This window comes from Salmo salar, chromosome ssa14 (assembly GCF_905237065.1).
Source record: "Salmo salar chromosome ssa14, Ssal_v3.1, whole genome shotgun sequence".
Lineage (NCBI taxonomy): Eukaryota > Metazoa > Chordata > Actinopteri > Salmoniformes > Salmonidae > Salmo > Salmo salar.
In genome coordinates this window covers 47,329,137-47,351,094 of record NC_059455.1, presented here as the reverse complement: position 1 = coordinate 47,351,094, position 21,958 = coordinate 47,329,137, and the positions used below count along the sequence as shown (strand labels likewise).

The 21,958-nt window shown below is 43.9% G+C and overlaps 1 protein-coding gene across 1 annotated transcript in view; it reads left to right on the top strand.

The window, feature by feature from the left end:
• The first annotated feature begins 823 nt into the window (after nucleotides 1-823).
• LOC106569815 (netrin-G1) overlaps nucleotides 824-21,958 on the top strand; it is an 82,666-nt gene continuing 61,531 nt past the window's right edge. Inside the window, exon 1 of the mRNA XM_014141450.2 lies at nucleotides 824-1,468. Within this exon, the coding sequence (XP_013996925.2) occupies nucleotides 837-1,468 (632 nt within the window). The 5' untranslated portion in view covers nucleotides 824-836. The remainder of the gene's footprint in view (nucleotides 1,469-21,958) is intronic.

The window sequence follows — 21,958 nt, the reverse complement described above, 5'->3', positions numbered from 1 at the left end:
CAACCTCATAATCATACTGCTATTTCAAGTGCTAAGTACTTTTTACATTTGAATAAAATAGCCAACCTTAGTACTCTGAAATTAATACAGGCTAACCAATGTTTTATATTGTATCAACGTTTCATCTGTGGCTGGCCCCATTGTTATACAGAGTTGGTAGAGGTGAGATGAATGTCAATGTGAGTGTGTTTAATGCATTCTCATACGCACACAAAGAACACACACACACACACACACACACACAGATTCGTGCTGGGTCTCAGTAGTGCAGGCAGTGCTGTGCAGATGAAGGCCCATGAAATATGTATGTTTCTCAGCTATGTGTTTCATAAGAGGTAGTCATTGAGGAATCCTCTCCCATCTATATTAGAGGAACAGCAGGAATATCCATCAAACAGTCAATGTGGTTGGTAGAGTAGATGAGACCAGAGACATACTGGGGAGAATGAGTGGTGGGGACACTGGAGGATGGAGGTGGAGAGACGTTAGACAACAGATTCCCAATGTAATTATGGACAGATTAATTATCTCTCTACTAGTAGTAGGTGACATTGTTAGTAGAGGAGAGGGGTGGCGAAAAGACAGTGTACAGGATGCATAGTGTAATGACGAAGATGGTTAGTCAATTGGAAGATTAATATGCCATTGTTCTTCCCAGTTGTACTTTATCCTAGTCAATAGTTACAATGCATTATGATGCAGTTACAATACATTGCAAGACTTGTCATAAGCAGAGTTGGCCCTTATGACGCCCTTATAATGTCTCATAATGATGTTGAATGAACCTGGTATTACCTTCACTCTTTGACGTCTGTTTCTCACAGGAAAACCCTTACATGTGCAACAACGAGTGTGACGCCTCCACAGATGAACTAGCCCATCCTCCGGAGCTCATGTTCGACTTCGAGGGACGCAACCCCACAACCTTCTGGCAATCCAGTTCATGGAATACGTTCCCCAAACCCCTGGAGGTCAACATCACGCTGTCGTGGAACAAAACTATCGAGCTGACAGACGACATCATCCTCACCTTCGAGTCCGGCCGCCCTGAGCAGATGCTTCTGGAGAAATCGTTAGACTATGGTAAAACCTGGACCCCTTATCAGTTCTACGCTACCGACTGCCTCGACGCCTTCACCATGGAGCCCAAGACGGTCAACGAGCTGACCCAGCGAACCCTCCTCGACATCATCTGCACCGAGGACTACTCCCGAGGCTACGTGTGGAAGTACGATAAAACCGTCCGTTTCGAGATCAAGGATCGGTTCGCGCTGTTCGCCGGACCGCGGCTGCACAACATGGCATCGCTGTACGGTCAACTGGACACCACCAGGAATCTGCGGGACTTCTTCACAGTGACGGACCTGAGGATACGGCTGCTGAAACCGGCCACCGGGGCCACCATGGTGGATGAGAACAACCTGTCCAGATACTTCTACGCCATTTCTGACATCAAGGTGCAGGGCAGGTAAGAGAGATGGTTAATTCGTTTCTATAAAAAAATGTTCCATTCCATTGAGATCATAGATCTATTTTACTATAGAGAGACCTGTACCAAGAAATCTTGTATTGTGTGCCAAAGAATGCTTTAAATGGATCTAGGAACAAGGTTAGTTTGTTTCATTGTATTTGGTTTGGCTGTGGTCAGGCTGCTCCAATCTACAGGTAATCTACAAAACAAACGAAACACCAAAATAAAGTTTCTTAGTAAGGTGCTGGGCCGCCACGAGCCACCAGAACAGCTTCAATGCGCCTTGGCATAGATTCTAGGTATTCTATTAGGATCCCCATTAGCTGTTGCGAAGGTAGCAGCGAATCTTTCTGGGGTCCACACAAAACATGACATAATATAGAACATTAATAGACAAGAACATCTCAAGGACAGAACTACATACATTTTAAAATGGCACACATAGCCTGCATATCAATACGTACACAATATGGCCAAAAGTATGTGGACACCTTTTCAAATCAGTGGATTCAGCTATTTCAGCCACACCCGTTGCTGACAAGTGTATGAAATCGAGCACACAGACATGAAATCTCCATAGACAAACATTGGCAGTAGAATGGACTTACTGATGAGCTCAGTGACTTTCAATGTGGCACAGTCAATGGATGCCACCTTTCTAACACGTCAATTCATCAAATTTCTGCCCTGCTAGAGTTGCCACGGTCAACTGTAAGTGCTGTTAATGGGAAGTGGAAACATCTAGAAGCAACAACAGCTCAGCCGAAGCTCACAGAACAGGACCGCCAAGTTCTGAAGCATGTAGTGCATAAAAATCATCTGTCCTCGATTGCGACACACACTACCGAGTTCCGAACTGCCTGTTGAAGCAACGTCAGCACAATAAATGTCCGCTGGAAGCTTCTTTGAAATGTGGTGGAGGAATAATTGTCTAGGGCTGTTTTTCATGGTTCAGGTTAGACCGCGTAGTTCCAGTGAAGGCAAATCTTAACGCTACTGCATACAATGACATTCTAGACGATTATGTGCTTCCAACTTAGTGGCAACAGTTAGGGAAGACCCTTCCTGTTTCAGCATGACAATGCCCCCGTGCACAAAGCGAGGTCCATACAGAAATGGTTTGTTGAGATCGGAGTGGAAGAACTTGACTGGCCTGCACAGAGCCCTGACCTCAACCCTATCAAGCACCTTTGGGATTCATTGGAACGCCGACTGCGAGCCAGGCCTTATTGCCCAACATCCGTGTCGGACCTCACTAATGCTCTTGTGGCTGAATGGAAGCAAGTCCCCACAGCAATGTTCCAACATCTAGTGGAAAAACTTCCCAGAAGAAGGGAGGCTGTTATAGCAGCAAAGGGGGGACCAACTACATATTAATGCCCATGATTTTGGAATGAGATGTTCGACAATCAGGTGTCCACATACGTTTGTGTATCTAGGTCAAATAGGCAAGAGGTATTGTGCCGTGAGGTGTTTTTTTTAACCAGGTTTGCTGTTGATTTGAGCAATATGAGATAGAAGGGAGTTTCATGCAATAATGGCTCCATATAATACTGTATTCTTTCTTGAATTTGTTCTGGATATGAGGACTGTGAAAAGACCTCTGGTGGCATGTCATGTGGGGTAAGTGTGTGTGTCAAAGCTGTGTGTAAGTTGACTATGCAAACAATTTGGAGCAAAGTTCTACAGCATTAGTAAACATGTGATCGATACATGTGGATGATCTTGTTCCTGTAGTGTTTGTAAACATCCTGGAAGGTTGATTAATAACTTAAACCAGATTACAGGCACTGGTTACAGTAAGAAGCTTCCTCTTGAGCGGACAGCTTGATGAAAACCAGTCAATATTCAGGTCCCCAATAAAGTAGACCTCTCGGTTTACATCACATACACTATCAAGCATTTCACACATATTATTTAGATACTGACTGTTAGCACTTGGTGGCCTATAGCAGCACCTCCAAAGAATAGGCTTTCGATGATGCAGGTGAACCTGCAACCACAACACATCAGTAACACGATATCTTCTGTAAGCATTGCATGGAGATGGCGCTTAATACATATATCTACATTTTTACATTTACATTTTTTTTTAACTAGGCCTGTGACAGCTTTGCACACTCTTGGCATTCTCTAAACCAGCTTCATGAAGTAGTCACCTGGAATGCATTTCAATTAACAGGTGTGCCTTGTTAAAAGTCAATTTGTGGAATTTCTTTCCTTCTTAATGCATTTGTGCCAATCAGTTGTGTTCGGGGATAAAAGCACAACAACAAAACATAAGAAGAAAATAAATGTCTGTTATCTGGTATTAGCAAGTTATTGATTTCATTAACCTTTAACCTTTCTAAGGCTACATATATTAATAGGGGCTATTTTCAGCCCTTTCCTGGGCAGCTACTCAGAGATAGAAATAATATGGAAAAGAACAAACAAAGCAAGTGGAAAAAAATAATAATTCAGCAATCCATTAATCAGTTGGTTGGTGTGTGTGTGTGCTGCGGGGTTGAAGCTATGAACCCACAGGCTTGGCTATCTCATCCCTTACAGGCCTTTGGGAGGGAGGGTGGACAATGAGTCTGTCATAGTGGATGGTAGCAATGTCCCCACGCACTCTGGCAGCGTTAATGGCTGGGATAAGTCATTTTTTTCTTCAGGATAGTCCTTGTTGTGGAAAATGTACATTCTTCTCAAGTTCTTGGCTCTTTCCAGAACAGCTACCTTGTTCTTGAACCTCATGAACTTGACCACTATCGGCCTGGTCCTGTCACCTGTGGTGGGTTTTCCAGTCCTGTGGGCGCGCTCCACCTCAATCTTCCTGTGGTCCATCTTCAGTTTCTCTGAGATAATTTCCCTCACTTTGTCCTCAGACTCCGTCCAGGTCTCATGTGGACATTCTGCAATTCCGTCCACAACGTTGTTCTGCCTTGATTGTCACTCAAGGTAATCTGATTTCTTCGCCATTGTTATCATGGATTCACACACAGAACTGATGTCCTCTCTCAATGACTTACAGATTGCTGTCATTTTGCCGTTTTCCTGTTTAAACTCATCGAGCTGAACCTGGGAGAACTGGAAACTGTTCTTCAGGTCCTGGACCTCTCTGGTCAGGTCGTCCATTATTTTATTAGTTGACTCCACCATTATTTGGACACAACACTTGAAGCTAATTTCTCGTTGTTGTAACAAATGCGTGTAGAAATATGTTTGTTTGTTCTAAAGATCCTTCACCTGTGGTAGAGAGACACCACCGTCATCAATGATACTCCCACCGGCTTTGGTCTTTGTCATGGTAGCAATGTAAGCTATGCTGTAACTCCTCACAGTTGCAGACAGAGAAGATGGAAACAGAAACAAACAGCAGGGATCTAGACAGTCACAAGCCCGGGACAATCTGTGGTCCTAGCCACAAGGGCTAATCACGTCGCGGGCTGTGTTCACACCCTCAAGGAAACCCTACTAGCTTGATAGGCAGCTAACTGTGGCAGCTAGGCTAGCTGCTACGCCATGCAGCTCATCCGACCGTTGGAAGGCAGATAGCAGCAGTCCCAGCAACTGATTCCAACCGTGTCGTGGGATCCAAACTCAAAAGGTAGCTTGCTCGTAACCAAACTGTTTCAAGACTTTCAAAACTTTCCAAAACAACAAATTGAGTTCTCCCTTTTTCCGCATCCCCTCTATTGGAGGGATACGACACCATTCGTCCATGAGAAATTCCATAATTTGGTGTTTTCTTGATGTTGGTGAAAAACGATGTCTCAGAAGTCGCTCCAGAATCTCCCATAAGTGTACAATTGGGTAGAGATATGGTGACTGAGACACGCACGCAGGCACACACATACACACATAAGGGTGTAAAGTACTTAAGTAAAAATACTTTAAAGTACTACTTAAGTCATTTTTGGGGGGTATCTGTACTTTTTTTTAACTTTTTTGATTTAATAGTGGTTTTAGCATGCAGCACAAACAGTCTGTTTAACTAGTGGTTTTACAGTGGTGTAAAGTACTTAAGTAAAAATACTTTAAAGCACTACTTAAGTATTTTTGGGGTGGTATCTGTACTTTACTATTTATATTTTTGCCAACTTTTAATTTTACTTCACTACATTTGTAAATAAAATAATGTACTTTTTACAACATACATTTTCCCTGACACCCAAAAGTACTCGTTACATTTTGACAGAAAAATTGTCAAATTCACACACTTATCAAGAGAACATCCCTGTTCATCCCTAATGCCTCTGATCTGGCGGACTCACTAAACACATATGCTTCGTTTGTAACTCGTGACTTACCACCTGGATTCGGTCTTATGTATCAACATTTGAAATTGTGTTTTTTACATTATATAAAAGTAGAGGCTCAGAGCTACAAAATGGTATATCATACACTGCATTTGAGGAACAATGGGAAAGTAATTCTGCTTTGAAAGTTGATCAACTTGTAAACTCACTTTTGAGAAAATCAGCTGTTTTGCTATCTAGTGAAGAGCTCTTCTTTGTCTACACCCATTTAGCATCGTTCACACCCTCACCCTAAGCTTTAGCCCCACCCATCTCGCTTTGTTCTCGAAGTGCACACTTGACGCTCTGGCCGATGATTTGTTGACGCTCTGGCCGATGACCTCTGGATAACATGAAAACAGCCTAACCAGCACTGCTGGCAACAATTTTATTACACTTTTTTGCAGACGTTTACTGACACCGGCTACATTCAACGGGTGTTGTACACACGTCATGTAACGTTAGCTAACGAACCAGCCAGCCAACGTTAGCTAGTTAAACAAAAGTCCTGGGAGCTAACCATCCATGTTCAATGTTAGTTATCTAACATTAGGCTATAACTAGAACAGCACACGGCTCTTGGAAACAAATAACATCAGCTAGGGAGCCAGCCAGCTAACGTTAGCTAGCTAGCTAACAGTACACTTTAGCTTGAAATGAAACCACTTTCTGTCAAAATTAGAAAACGTGTAATATTTGGTTGCCCTTAGTTTGAAGATCAAATCAAATCAAATGTATTTATATAGCCCTTCTTACATCAGCTGATATCTCAAAGTGCTGTACAGAAACCCAGCCTAAAACCCCAAACAGCAAGCAATGCAGGTGTAGAAGCACGGTGGCTAGGAAAAACTCCTTAGAAAGGCCAAAACCTAGGAAGAAACCTAGAGAGGAACCAGGCTATGAGGGGTGGCCAGTCCTCTTCTGGCTGTGCCGGGTGGAGATTATAACAGAACATGGCCAAGATGTTCAAATGTTCATAAATGACCAGCATGGTCAAATAATAATAATCACAGTAGTTGTCGAGGGTGCAACAGGTCAGCACCTCAAGAGTAAATGTCAGTTGGCTTTTCATAGCCGATCATTGACAGTATCTCTACCGCTCCTGATGTCTCTAGAGAGTCGAAAACACCAGGTCTGGGACAGGTAGCACGTCTGGTGAACAGGTCAGGGTTCCATAGCCGCAGGCAGAACAGTTGAAACTGGAGCAGCAGCACGGCCAGGTGGACTGGGGACAGCAAGGAGTCATCATGTCAGGTGGTCTTGAGGCATGGTCCTAGGGCTCAGGTCCTCTGAGAGAGAGAAAGAACGAAAGAAAGATAATTAGAGAGAGCATACTTAAATTCACACAGGACACCGGATAAGACAGTGGAGAGCCACACTTATACATTTTTTAAAAAGCCGAGTTCGACAGGATTATCAACACAGACTGACACAGTTCTTTGACAAACCAATCCGAACTCCTCTCTCGGCATGCCCAGCTCACTCATTATCTAAGCCAATCATGGCTAATGGGAAGGTTGCTACCTTTTTTTGTGGCTTAACCAACAAGACTCGTAATTTAACTATTTTATTTGTTTTTACAGATGGCATATGAGTTTGTTATTAAGGCACATGAAAGTTCACATGTTGAAGGCATTTCTGCCAGAAAACGCATTTTGATAAAAAAATATATTTTATACGTTCCAACGGCTCTCCTGTGAAGTCGTGACTTGCGACATACTTATAGTTTCCTGAATCAGGTCACATTTATGTGTTGGAGTGTTGGAGTGTGCCCCTGGCTATCCGTCAATAAAAAGAGAAAATTGTGCCATCTGGATTTCTTAACATAAGGAATGTGAAATGGTTTATAGTTTTACTTTTGATACTTAAGTACATTTGAGCAATTCCATTTAATTTTGATGCATAATTAGTATATTTAAAACCAACTACTTTGACTCAAGTTGCAATTTACTGGGTGACTTTTACATCAGTCATGTTCTATTAAGGTGTCTTTACTTTTACTCAAGTATGACAATTTAGTACTTTTTCTGCATGTACGATAAACCCCCTATGCTCCAATGAGACCTCTTTCAAAGTCACTGAGATCTCTTCTTTCCGTGGTAGCCAAAATAATGGTCAACTGGGCATTTTTATACATGACCCTAAGGATGTTAATTGCTTAATTAACCACACCTGTGGGGAAGCACCTGCTTTCAATTTACTTTGTATCCCACATTTACTCAAGTGTTTCCTTTATTTTGACGGTCACAGGTATATGGTCAACTACCTGATGTGAATACATTATGCTAAAGTGAGCTTTTAGATAGCTCTGGTAAGGGCTCCACATATAGCATGATTTACATGCTACCCTGAATCAACCATTTTGTGTTTAATATTTTTATTAAAATCCTATTAGGGGCGATTCATATTTTATGAGCGGAATGCTCCGTTTTGCATTCTAATGAGAGCTGTGCCAGGGCCTGAATACACGGCTAACATCCCTGTAATTATCAGAGTTACATTCCAAATGGCACCCTATTCATTACAATACATACGGCCCTGGTCAAAAGTAGTACTATATAGGGAATGAGTGCTATTTGGGATGCAGGCCCAGATTTAAATTTGACCTTCATCAGGAGATTCCCAACGGTTTATAGAGAATGGAAAACATTACAGATACAGTAGATCATTTTATAGCTCCATAAACCTGTGGATCATAAAAACCCTCCACAGCTGTTCTCCAAATGGGACCGCTGTACCTGTGGCTGTGCCTGTATGCGTCCACACGCGTGTGTGCACAGCAAATTGGCCAGTGTTTATTTTTCAGTGTTATTTTGTAGTGTTGATTCAGGAGTTAAATTCATTCTGTAAGGGAGAAATTAACATTCAGTGGTGTAAAATAAACCCCAGTGTTGGTGTTCGTAACCAGAGTTATTGTTGTACACTTTGGAGAGTTAAACAGTCCCGTCAAAATCCTTTAGAAGGATTACTTTATCCTATCCTAGGTATTCCTTAAAGAGGTGGGGTTTCAGGTGTCTCCGGAAGGTGGTGATTGACTCCGCTGTCCTGGCGTCGTGAGGGAGATGGGTGATGGCCAGTGCCCGGATTAGGACCTGTGCCGCTTCCTGTGTAAAGCAGGGTCGTACTCTGTGAATGTTGTAGTGCATGAACCTACAGGATTGGTAGTCTCCTTTACCAGAGTTCTTAATCCTTTTAGTCATTCTAAATGCAGGTTGAATAAAAACCTCAACTGTTGGATAACTCTGGCTGGATTCTGAAAATAATTACGCATCACTTTGCCAGCCAGCATAATGTGACTTGCAGGCCAGATGTGGCCTGTAAACCAGGAGTTTTCTAACATCACTGTATTAGGGTAAGACTAGGCCATCAAAGTAAGGTCTTATGATGTAGCTATTGTATTCTCATAGAGTTTAATTGTAATGATAGTATTTACCTAGATACTCACTTGGGGATAACTACATGCCTTTAAAAGGAAATAATTCAATAAGCATGTCTCTGTAACTAACAAACACAGCCATGGGTGGTAACTCTACAATTCACTTGAAAAGAAAAGGCACCCTGGAAATTTGTAAATTAGGCTTTACACCACAGGTGTTGAAAAAAAACACCCAAAAATGATTTTACAGTAGATGTTAATTTCTTACACTGAGAATGTGTAACAGCATCAGGACTAAGCAAAGTTAGTCTAGTTTACTCTAAATCAAGAGGTCGCCAACCTTTTCTGAGTCAAGATCACTTTCGCAGTCAAAAATCAAACCCATGATCTACCGCTTAGATTTATTTTTCAACGTGAATTAAAAATTTGTTTTAAACAATTTTAATTTAATAAAATCAGCTCTGTAGGAATGAGGTTTGAGCAGTAGGCCTAATACATTATCACAGCATATTAGTTATATGCCTGGCCTACCAATATTGCTATTCTCAGACCATATTAAATTTCAAAGCTCAAGCTTTGATAACAAAAGATCAGTTGGTGTAGCACTTGCGAGGCTATGCATAAATTTAAATAATTAGCTATTTTATTTTACTGGACTGATGATACCGGTATTCGATGGTCTTTGTGGAAACTTGGGAAAAGAACAAGGTCAAATCATGACGTCAGTGATCTTCAGGTCAGAAAGTCGAAGCTCTAGAAAGTTTCCCCGGGTTTCCTGCTTGGATGACCATTCAAATCTACTTTTTGTCTGATTTCCCAGTTGTCTTGAACGCACTGAAGTCAAAAGTGGGGGATTTCCGAGTTCCCAGTTGTTTTGAACACGACATTAGTCTTAGTGGACGGAGAGAGCAGCAGAGGGTCCGCCTCTCACGGTCCCTGCTCTCTCCTTTCTAACTATAACTCCACCTGATGGAGTCACACCGCATCTGCCGCATGCACAAATTCATGTTGTTCCTGTGACCAGAGAAAGTGAAGTATAGAGTGCATTCAGAAAGTATTCAGACCCCTTGACTTTTTACATATTTTGTTACGTTACAGCCTCATTCTAAAATGAATTAAATTAATGTTTTCCTCATCAATCTACACACAATACCCCATAATGACAAAAATAAAACAGGTTTTTAGAATGTTTTGCAAATTAATTTAAAATAAAAAACAGATACCTTATTTTCAGAAGTATTCAGACTCTTTGCTATGAGACTCGAAATTGAGCTCATTTGCATCCTGTTTCCATTGATCATCCTTGAGATGATTCTACAACTTGATTGGAGTCCACCTGTGGTACATTCAATTGATTGGACATGATTTGAAAAGGCACACACCTGTCTATGTAAGGTCCTGTAGTGCTCCGAGACAGGATTGTGTCAAGGCACAGATCTGAGGAAGGGTACCAAACATTTTCGGCAGCATTGAAGGTCCCCAAGAACACAGTGGCCTTCATCATTCTTAAATGTAAGAAGTCTGGAACCACCAAGACTCTTCCTAGAGCTGGCCACCCGGCCAAACTGAGCAATCGGTGGAGAAGGGCCTTGGTTAGGGAGGTGACCAAGAACCCGATGGTCACTCTGACAGAGCTCCAGAGTTCCTCTGGCCTTTATGGTAGAGTGACCATACGGAAGCCACTCCTCAGTAAAAGGCACATGACAGCCCTTCTTGGAGTTTGACAAAAGGCCCCTAAAGGACTCTGACCATGACAAACAGGATTCTTTGATATGATGAAACCAACGTTGAACAGAGAGGTCCTTAATGAAAACCTGCTCCAGAGCGCTCAGGACCTGACTAGGGAAAGGTTCACCTTCAAACAGGACAATGACCCTAAGCACACGGCCAAGACAACGCAGGAGTGGCTTCGGGACAAGTCTCAATGTCCTTGAGTGGCCCAGCCAGAGCCTGGACTTGAACCCAATCTAACATCTTTAAAATATATAGATTCTTTTTTTATTTCACCTTTATTTAACCAGGTAGGCTAATTGAGAACAAGTTCTCATTTGCAACTGCGACCTGGCCAAGATAAAGCAAAGCAGTTCGACACATACAACAACACAGAGTTACACATGGAATAAACAAACATACAGTCAATAATACAGTAGAAAAAGTCTATATACAGTATGTGCAAATGAGGTAGGTTAAGGGAGGTAAGGCAATAAATAGGCCATGGTGGCAAAGTAATTACAATATAGCCATTAAACACTGGAATGGTAGATGTGCAGAATATATATACACTGCTCAAAAAAATAAAGGGAACACTAAAATAACACATCCTAGATCTGAATGAATGAAATAATCGTATTAAATACTTTTTTCTTTACATAGTTGAATGTGCTGACAACAAAATCACACAAAAATAATCAATGGAAATCCAATTTATCAACCCATGGAGGTCTGGATTTGGAGTCACACTCAAAATTAAAGTGGAAAACCACACTACAGGCTGATCCAACTTTGATGTAATGTCCTTAAAACAAGTCAAAATGAGGCTCAGTAGTGTGCCTCCACGTGCCTGTATGACCTCCCTACAACACCTGGGCATGCTCCTGATGAGGTGGCGGATGGTCTCCTGAGGGATCTCCTCCCAGACCTGGACTAAAGCATCCGCCAACTCCTGGACTGTCTGTGGTGCAACGTGGCGTTGGTGGATGGAGCGAGACATGATGTCCCAGATGTGCTCAATTGGATTCAGGTCTGGGGAACGGGAGGGCCAGTCCATAGCATCAATGCCTTCCTCTTGCGGGAACTGCTGACACACTCCAGCCACATGAGGTCTAGCATTGTCTTGCATTAGGAGGAACCCAGGGCCAACCGCACCAGCATATGGTCTCACAAGGGGTCTGAGGATCTCATCTCGGTACCTAATGGCAATCAGGCTACCTCTGGCGAGCACTTGGAGGGCTGTGTGGCCCCCCAAAGAAATGCCACCCCACACCATGATTGACCCACCGCCAAACCGGTCATGTTGGAGGATGTTGCAGGCAGCAGAAAGTTCTCCACGGCGTCTCCAGACTCACATGTGCTCAGTGTGAACCTGCTTTCATCTGTGAAGAGCAAAGGGCGCCAGTGGCGAATTTGCCAATCTTGGTGTCCTCTGGCAAATGCCAAACGTCCTGCACGGTGTTGGGCTGTAAGCACAACCCCCACCTGTGGACGTCGGGCCCTCATACCACCCTCATGGAGTCTGTTTCTGATCGTTTGAGCAGACACATGCACATTTGTGGCCTGCTGGAGGTCATTTTGCAGGGCTCTGGCAGTGCTCCTCCTGCTCCTCCTTGCACAAAGGCGGAGGTAGCGGTCCTGCTGCTGGGTTGTTGCCCTCCTACGGCCTCCTCCACGTCTCCTGATGTACTGGCCTGTCTCCTGGTAGCGCCTCCATGCTCTGGACACTACGCTGACAGACACAGCAAACCTTCTTGCCACAGCTCGCATTGATGTGCCATCCTGGATGAGCTGCACTACCTGAGCCACTTGTGTGGGTTGTAGACTCCGTCTCATGCTACCACTAGAGTGAAAGCACCGCCAGCATTCAAAAGTGACCAAAACATCAGCCAGGAAGCATAGGAACTGAGAAGTGGTCTGTAGTCACCACCTGCAGAACCACTCCATTATTGGGGGTGTCTTGCTAATTGCCTATAATTTCCACCTGTTTTCTATTCCATTTGCACAACAACATGTGAAATGTATTGTCAATCAGTGTTGCTTCCTAAGTGGACAGTTTGATTTCACAGAAGTGTGATTGACTTGGAGTTACATTGTGTTGTTTAAGTGTTCCCTAATCTTTCCCTATATATATATATGTGTGCAAGTAGAGATACTATATGTGCAAGTAGAGATACTGGGGTGCAAAGGAGCAAGATAAATAAATAAATAAATACAGTATGGGGATGAGGTAGTTGGATGGGCTATTCACAGATGGGCTATGTACAGGTGCAGTGATCTGTGAGCTGCTCTGACAGCTGGTGCTTAAAGCTAGTGAGGGAGATATGAGTCTCCAGCGTCAATGATTTTTGCAGTTCGTTCCAGTCATTGGCAGCAGAGAACTGGAAGGGAAGGCGGCCAAAGGAAGAATTGGCATTGGGGGTGACCAGTGAGATATACCTGCTGGTGCGCGTGCTATGGGTGGGTGCTGCTATGGTGACCAGTGAGCTGAGATAAGGCGGGGCTTTACCTAGCAAAGACTTGTAGATGACCTGGAGCCAGTGGGTTTGGCGACGAGTATGAAGCGACGGCCAGCCAACGAGTGCGTACAGGTCGCAGTGGTGGGTAGTACATGGGGCTTTGATGACACAACGGATGGCACTGTGATAGACTGCATCCAATTTGTTGAATAGAGTGTTGGAGGCTATTTTGTAAATGACATCGCCGAAGTCGAGGATCGGTAGGATGGTCATTTTTTCGAGGGTATGTTTGGCAGCATGAGTGAAGGATGCTTTGTTACGAAATAGGAAGCCGATCTATGGAGAGACGTGAAAATAGCTGTGCAGCAACGCTCCCCATCCAACCTGACAGAGCTTGAGAGATGAATTGTTCAGCAGCCTTATGGCTTGGGGGTAGAAGCTGTTAAGGAGCCTTTTGGACATAGACTTAATGCTCCGCTACCTCTTGCCGTGCGGTAGCATAGAGAACAGCCTATGACTTGGGTGACTGGAGTCTGACAATTTTTGGGGCCTTCCTTTGATACCGCCTGGTATAGAGGTCCTGGATGGTAGGAAGCTTGACCCCATTGATGTACTGGGCAGTACGAACTACCCTCTGTAGTGCCTTGCGGTCGGATGCCGAGAAGTTGCTATACCAAGCGGTGATGCAACCATTCAGGATGCTCTTGGTGGTGGAGCTGTGGAACCTTTTGAGGATCTGGAGACCCTTTTCCCCCTCAGTCTCCTGAGGGGGAAAAGTGTTGCATTGGACTCATTAAAGAAAAAATCTTTGTCCAGTTTGAGGCGAGTAATCGCTGTTCTGATATCCATAACCTCTTTTTGGTCATAAGATACAGTGACGGAAACATGATGTACAAAATAATTTACAAACAATGCAAAACAAAAATTAACAAAACCGCACAGTTGGTTAGAAGCCCGTAAAAACGGCAGCCATCCCCTCTGGCGCCATTATAGAATATTCAGGCTATTCATAGTTGCAGAGTGGGAAATGTGAGGACCCAGTGTCCAAAAAGACTATACGTAGCTATGTGTGTGGAAAACATTTAATCGCAGGTAATACATTTAACTTGTTTGGTATAGTCCATTTGCAACTCCACTTACTACTTGTTGCTGTGTGGTCCATGTGTTTGTGTTCTTAATGTTCTGGTTAGTAGCTAGCCAGCACTCACTCACATGTCTGCTAGCATCGTCATGAAAAGGGGTGTGAGGGGAAAACCCTACAATAATATGTTTTTCTAAGTAGTGAAAATGCTCTGGAGCTAAGTAATGCTCAGAAAGTCATTTAGACATGTACTTTTCTTAAAATGTAGTTTTGTAATTGACTAAAGCAATCAGAAAACAAGAAAATTGCGTTTCAAATGGGTCAATGTGGTAACTTACAGGTTGTTTTTCCCAACTGGATAATACCTGAGAAGCAGGTGTTTGGAGGATATATTGGCACTGGTGTTGTTAGTCCAGAGACAAAGTCGAAGGGCAGATATATCCTCCAAACACTGGATTCTCGGGCATTATCAATTTTATATACAGTGAGGGAAAAAAGGATTTGATCCCCTGCTGATTTTGTACCTTTGCCCCTTGAAACGTTATGCTTTGGGGGTGTTTTTCTGCTAAGCTGACAGGACAACTTCACTGCATCAAAGGGACGATGGACGGGGCCATGTACCGTCACATCTTGGATGAGAACCTCCTTCCCTCAGCCAGGGCATTGAAAATGGGTCGTGGATGGGTATTCCAGCATGACAATGACCCAAAACACACGGCCAAGGCAACAAAGGAGTGGCTCAAGAAGAAGCACATTAAGGTCCTGGAGTAGCCTAGCCAGTCTCCAGACCTTAATCCCATAGAAAATCTGTGGAGGGAGCTGAAGGTTCGAGTTGCCAAACATCAGCTTCGAAACCTTAATGACTTGGAGAAGATCTGCAAAGAGGAGTGGGACAAAAATCCCTCCTGAGATATGTGCAAACCTGGTGGCCAACTACAAGAAACTTGTTTTTTCCACCAAGTGCTAAGTCATGTTATGCAGAGGGGTCAAATACTTATTTCCCTCATTAAAATGCAAATCAATTTATAACATTTTTGACATGCGTTTTTCTGGATTTTTGTTGTTGTTATTCTGTCTCTCACTGTTCAAATAAACCTACCATTAAAATTATAGACTGATCATTTCTTTGTCAGTGGGCAAACATACAAAATCAGCAGGGGATCAAATACTTTTTTCCCTCACTGTAACACACACATAGTTGCCAAAGCTACAAAAGAACAAAATTAGATCATCTGTAAATAATTTGGTAAGCTACAGAAGTGAGAAAGTGGTGTGGAGCCTTCCTCTCTTAACATCCTCGAACAACTCTGCAGAACAACTCTGCAGAACAACTCTGCAGAACAACTCTGCAGAACAACTCCGCAGAACGGTCTTTGTTTTGCCGACGAGACTGACGCTTACAGCTGCCACTGAAAGACCAGGGGAGACTGAAGTACTAACACTAATTGCTAATTACCTAGCAGAGGTGAACAGCACACCTCCTGGTATTGATTGCTGATTGCCCAGGAGAGGAGAAACCACTCCTCTTCCAATACAGCCACTGATTACCAAAACAAGTCACAAATTGACCTGCCCCTTAATCCTGGTTGATGTGTCAACAATCATCTGTAAATTATGATCAGTCAGCAGTTCATACATGAAGTAGGCTACTGGGAAGACAGACAGCATTTAAAGTAGATGGGCCTAGCTAGCTAAAAGGCAGTAACAGACAACTGGTAAAGACAAAAATTATGCTTATCATTCCTGGAGATATCAGGAGTCCTCTAGCTATATTGAGGGGACAGACACATCACTGGCGAGACAGACACATCACTGACGGGACAGACACATCACTGAGGAGACAGACACATCACTGAGGAGACAGACACATCACTAAGTGGACAGACACATCACTGTGGGGACAGACACATCACTGTGGGGACAGACACATCACTGACGAGACAGACACATCATTGACGGGACAGACCCATCAGTGACGAGACAGACACATCAGTGACGGGACAGACACATCAGTGACGGGACAGACACATCACTGACGGGACAGACACATCACTGTGGGGACAGACACATCACTGATGGGACAGACACATCACTGACGAGACAGACACATCACTAAGTGGACAGACACATCACTGTGGGGACAGACACATCACTGATGGGACAGACACATCACTGACGAGACAGACACATCACTGACGAGACAGACACATCAGTGACGGGACAGACACATCACTGATGGGACAGACACATCACTGACGAGACAGACACATCACTGATGGGACAGACACATCACTGACGAGACAGACACATCACTAAGTGGACAGACACATCACTGTGGGGACAGACACATCACTGATGGGACAGACACATCACTGACGAGACAGACACATCACTGACGAGACAGACACATCAGTGACGGGACAGACACATCACTGACGGGACAGACACATCACTGTGGGGACAGACACATCACTGTGGGGACAGACACATCACTGACGAGACAGACACATCAGTGACGGGACAGACACATCACTGACGGGACAGACACATCACTGACGGGACAGACACATCACTGTGGGGACAGACACATCACTGACGAGACAGACACATCACTAAGTGGACAGACACATCACTGACGAGACAGACACATCACTGACGAGACAGACACATCACTGACGAGACAGACACATCACTGTGGGGACAGACACATCACTGAGGGGACAGACACATCACTGACGAGACAGACACATCACCGACGGGACAGACACATTACCGATGAGACAGAAGCATCACTGTGGGGACAGACACATCACTGAGGGGACCGACACATCACTGAGGGGACCGACACATCACTGAGGGGACCGACACATCACTGTGGGGACCAACACATCACTGTGGGGACAGACACATCACTGAGGGGACCGACACATCACTGAGGGGACCGACACATCACTGAGGGGACTGACACATCACTGTGGGGACAGACACATCACTGAGGGGACCGACACATCACTGTGGGGACCGACACATCACTGTGGGGACAGACACATCACTGAGGGGACCGACACATCACTGAGGGGACTGACACATCACTGTGGGGACAGACACATCACTGAGGGGACCGACACAACACTGAGGCAGAGAGGAACTAGCAGGACATTTTAATAGACCAGAGGAACTAGACTGGAAGGAATTTTAGGGCTATGTTGTTGGTTGATGTAACTCTACAGGCCTAGTCTGTTGGCTTGATGTAACTCCACAGGGCTTGGCTGTTGGATTGATGTAACTCCACAGGGCTTAGGCTGTTGGTTGATGTAACTCCACAGGGCTTAGGCTGTTGGCTTGATGTAACTCCACAGGGCTAGGCTGATGTAACTCCACAGGGCTAAGCTGTTTGTTGATGTAACTCCACAGGGCTAGGCTGTTGGTTTATGTAACTCCACAGGGCTAAGCTGTTTGTTGATGTAACTCCACAGGGCTAAGCTGTTTGTTGATGTTTTTTATTTCTTTTTTTATTTCACCTTTATTTAACCAGGTAGGCAAGTTGAGAACAAGTTCTCATTTACAATTGCGACCTGGCCAAGATAAAGCAAAGCAGTTCGACAACATACAAAAACACAGAGTTACACATGGAGTAAAACAACATACAATCAATGATGCAGTAGAATAAAAAAAATTATAAAAAAAATAAATAAGACTATATACAATGTGTGCAAATGATGTGAGATAAGGGAGGTAAAGGCAAAAAAATGCCATGGTGGCAAAGTAAATAAAGTATAGCAAGAAAAACCATAGGGCTAGGCTGTTGGGTTTATGTAACTCCACAGGGCTAAGCTGTTTGTTGATGTAACTCCATAGGGCTAAGCTGTTTGTTGATGTAACTCCACAGGGCTAAGCTGTTTGTTGATGTAACTCCACAGGCCTAGGCTGTTGGATTGATGTAACTCCACAGGGCTTGGCTGATGTAACTCCACAGGGCTAAGCTGTTGGTTGATGTAACTCCACAGGCCTAGGCTGTTGGGTTTATGTAACTCCACAGGGCTTGGTTGATGTAACTCCACAGGGCTTAGGCTGTTGGTTGATGTAACTCCACAGGGCTAAGCTGTTTGTTGATGTAACTCCACAGGCCTAGGCTGTTGGATTGATGTAACTCCATGTTAATTGACTTTTAAAGAGTTTGTTGTTTTTATCTATGACATAGGCACTGCATTTACCTTTTAATGCCAAAATGCTCCAAGGCAGAGGTGAGAGACGTTTTACATTTAAAGTTGCTTCCCGAAGTGATTTTTTTGCTGAAAGGAGAACAGCATACCAGCATAAGGTGATGATATCAAATCTATATTACTGTAATTTGAGGAGAACAGCGCACCATAAGTTGATGATATAAAATCCATATTACTGTAATTTGAGAACCGCACACCAAAAGGTGATGATATCAAATCTATATTACTGTAATTTGAGGAGAACAGCACACCATAAGGTGATGATATCAAATCTATATTACTGTAATTTGACCTACCTGTGAGTTTAGCACGAAAACCTGTAAGTCGCTTTGGTTAAAAGTGTCTGCTAAATGGCAGATATTATTCTATATTTACATGCAAACATGCCCTTCTCAGACTCTAATATTCATATTCAGGAAGTCAGACATGTTCTACCCAATATTTACTCAAGTGTGGTAAACAAACACTGCTGATCTGTAAATTGCAGACCCTCTACGCTGCCTCCCAGCCCCATCTTCAGCAGATATCTCATTCTGCTATTCATTACATAGCTCAGCTAACGTGCGATTCTGACCATGGATGGAACCGTAACGTAGATGAAAGGTGGAAAGAGGAGAGGAGGTAGAGAGAGAGAGAGAGAGAGAGAGCGAGAGAGTGAAGGAGGGGAGTGGAGGGAGGGGTAGAGAGAGAGAAGGAAGTAGGGGAGTGAGTTCCCCTACTATTCGTGCTACAACTGTTTGCACATTGTTATAAACACTGTACATAGCTGATAATACTTTAAATGCTCATTTCTATAATTTTTTACATTTTTTATTTTGTTTTCTCACTTTTGTTAATTGTTTATTTGACTTGCTTTGGCAACATAAACACATTTCAGAGAGAAAGAGAGAGAGAGGACAGAGAGAGAGAGAGAGAGAGAGAGAGAGAGGCCAGAGAGAGAGAGAGGACAGAGAGAGAGAGAGAGAGAGAGAGAGAGAGAGAGGACAGAGAGAGAGAGAGGACAGAGAGAGAGAGAGAGAGAGAGAGAGAGAGAGAGAGAGAGAGAACACCTACTTAAGACTACTTAAGTTGTTTTTTGGGGAATCTGTACTTTACATTACTATTTATATTTTTGGGTACTTTTATATTTCTGTACTTTTCCCTGACACCCAAAAGCACTAGTTACAATTTGAATGCTTAGCAGTTCAGGAAAAAGGTCAAATTCACACTCTTATCAAGATAATATCCGTGGTCATCCCTACTGCCTCTGATCTGGAGGACTCACTAAACAGAGAACATCCCTGGTCATCTCTACTGCCTCTGATCTGGAGGACTCACTAAACAGAGAACATCCCTGGTCATCCCTACTGCCTCTGATCTGGAGGACTCACTAAACAGAACATCCCTGGTCATCCCTACTGCTTCTGATCTGGAGGACTCACTAAACAGAAAACATCCCTGGTCATCCCTACTGCCTCTGATCTGGAGGACTCACTAAACAGAAAACATCCCTGGTCATCCCTACTGCCTCTGATCTGGAGGACTCACTAAACAAAAATGCTCCATTTGTAAATTATGTCTGAGTGTCTGGGTGTCGGAGTGAGTGTCAGAGTGAGTGTCTGAGTGAGTGTCTGAGTGAGTGTCGGAGTGAGTGTCGGAGTGTCTGAGTGAGTGTCTGAGTGAGTGTCTGAGTGAGTGTCTGAGTGAGTGTCGGGGTGAGTGTCGGGGTGAGTGTCTGAGTGAGTGTCTGAGTGAGTGTCTGAGTGAGTGTCGGGGTGAGTGTCTGAGTGAGTGTCTGAGTGAGTGTCGGAGTGTGTGTCTGAGTGAGTGTCGGGGTGAGTGTCGGGGTGAGTGTCTGAGTGAGTGTCTGAGTGAGTGTCTGAGTGAGTGTCTGAGTGAGTGTCGGAGTGAGTGTCGGGGTGAGTGTCTGAGTGAGTGTCTGAGTGAGCGTCTGAGTGAGCGTCGGAGTGAGCGTCTGGGTGAGAGTCGGGGTGAGCGTCGGAGTGAGCGTCGGAGTGAGCGTCGGAGTGAGCGTCTGAGTGTCTGAGTGAGTGTCTGAGTGAGTGTCTGAGTGAGTGTCTGAGTGAGTGTCGGGGTGAGTGTCGGGGTGAGTGTCTGAGTGAGTGTCTGAGTGAGTGTCTGAGTGAGTGTCGGGGTGAGTGTCTGAGTGAGTGTCTGAGTGAGTGTCGGAGTGTGTGTCTGAGTGAGTGTCGGGGTGAGTGTCGGGGTGAGTGTCTGAGTGAGTGTCTGAGTGAGTGTCTGAGTGAGTGTCGGAGTGAGTGTCGGGGTGAGTGTCTGAGTGAGTGTCTGAGTGAGCGTCTGAGTGAGCGTCGGAGTGAGCGTCTGGGTGAGAGTCGGGGTGAGCGTCGGAGTGAGCGTCGGAGTGAGCGTCGGAGTGAGCGTCTGAGTGAGCGTCTGAGTGAGCGTCTGAGTGAGCGTCGGAGTGAGCGTCGGAGTGAGCGTCGGACTGTGCCCCCTGGCTGTCAAGACAAAGTAATAAAAAAGGAAATAGTGTCGTCTGGTTGGTTTGCTAAATATCAGGAATTTGATGTATAGCATTTACTTTTACGCTGTACTTTTACTCAAGTATGACAATTAAGTACTTTTTCCACCACTTTACTTAAGTACATTTAAAATCTGATACTTTTATTAGACTTTTACTCAAATAGTATTTCACTGGGTGACTTTCACTTTTACTTGAGTCAGTTTATATTAAGGTATCTTTACGTTTATTCAAGTATGACAATTGAATACTTTTCTACCTCTGCCCAAACCTGATAAGGATAGAGTCAAATGAGTGAAGTTGGGAGGAAGTTCAGCTGCTACTTAAATCTTTCAGAAGCACCCTGCTTCTTCACACCTCATTCCAATCTTCCTGGCAATGATATGACAGGGTCCATATGGTTCTTGCCTCAAAAACAATTATAGACTTTGAATAATTCATTAAAGCATTTTGCAACCATTTAAAGTGGATGATAAATCTACTTGTGAAAAACAGCGTGTTTTGTTAGTTTCACAGTCAGAAGTCATTACTCGTAGGCCCGACAATACTAATAACACTACAAGTATAACTGAGTATTTTTCACATGTAGCTCTTGTATTGTACTATGTTCTGCAAGTCATTAGACGCTGTCTAATCAACCACACACACATAAAGTAAACATTTCAACACATCACTCCTTTTTCCTCACTAGCATTTCACTGCACCCGCTATAACATCTGCTAGCTAGACTGTGGATGCATCCAATACACTTTGATTTGATTCACCTTGTTCACACCACTCTTATGACTGTTTTACTGTGTGTGTGAGTGAACGGTCAGAGATGCACAGCACGTAATGTGTTGATATGATCTCTCTCTCTCTCTCTCTCTCTCT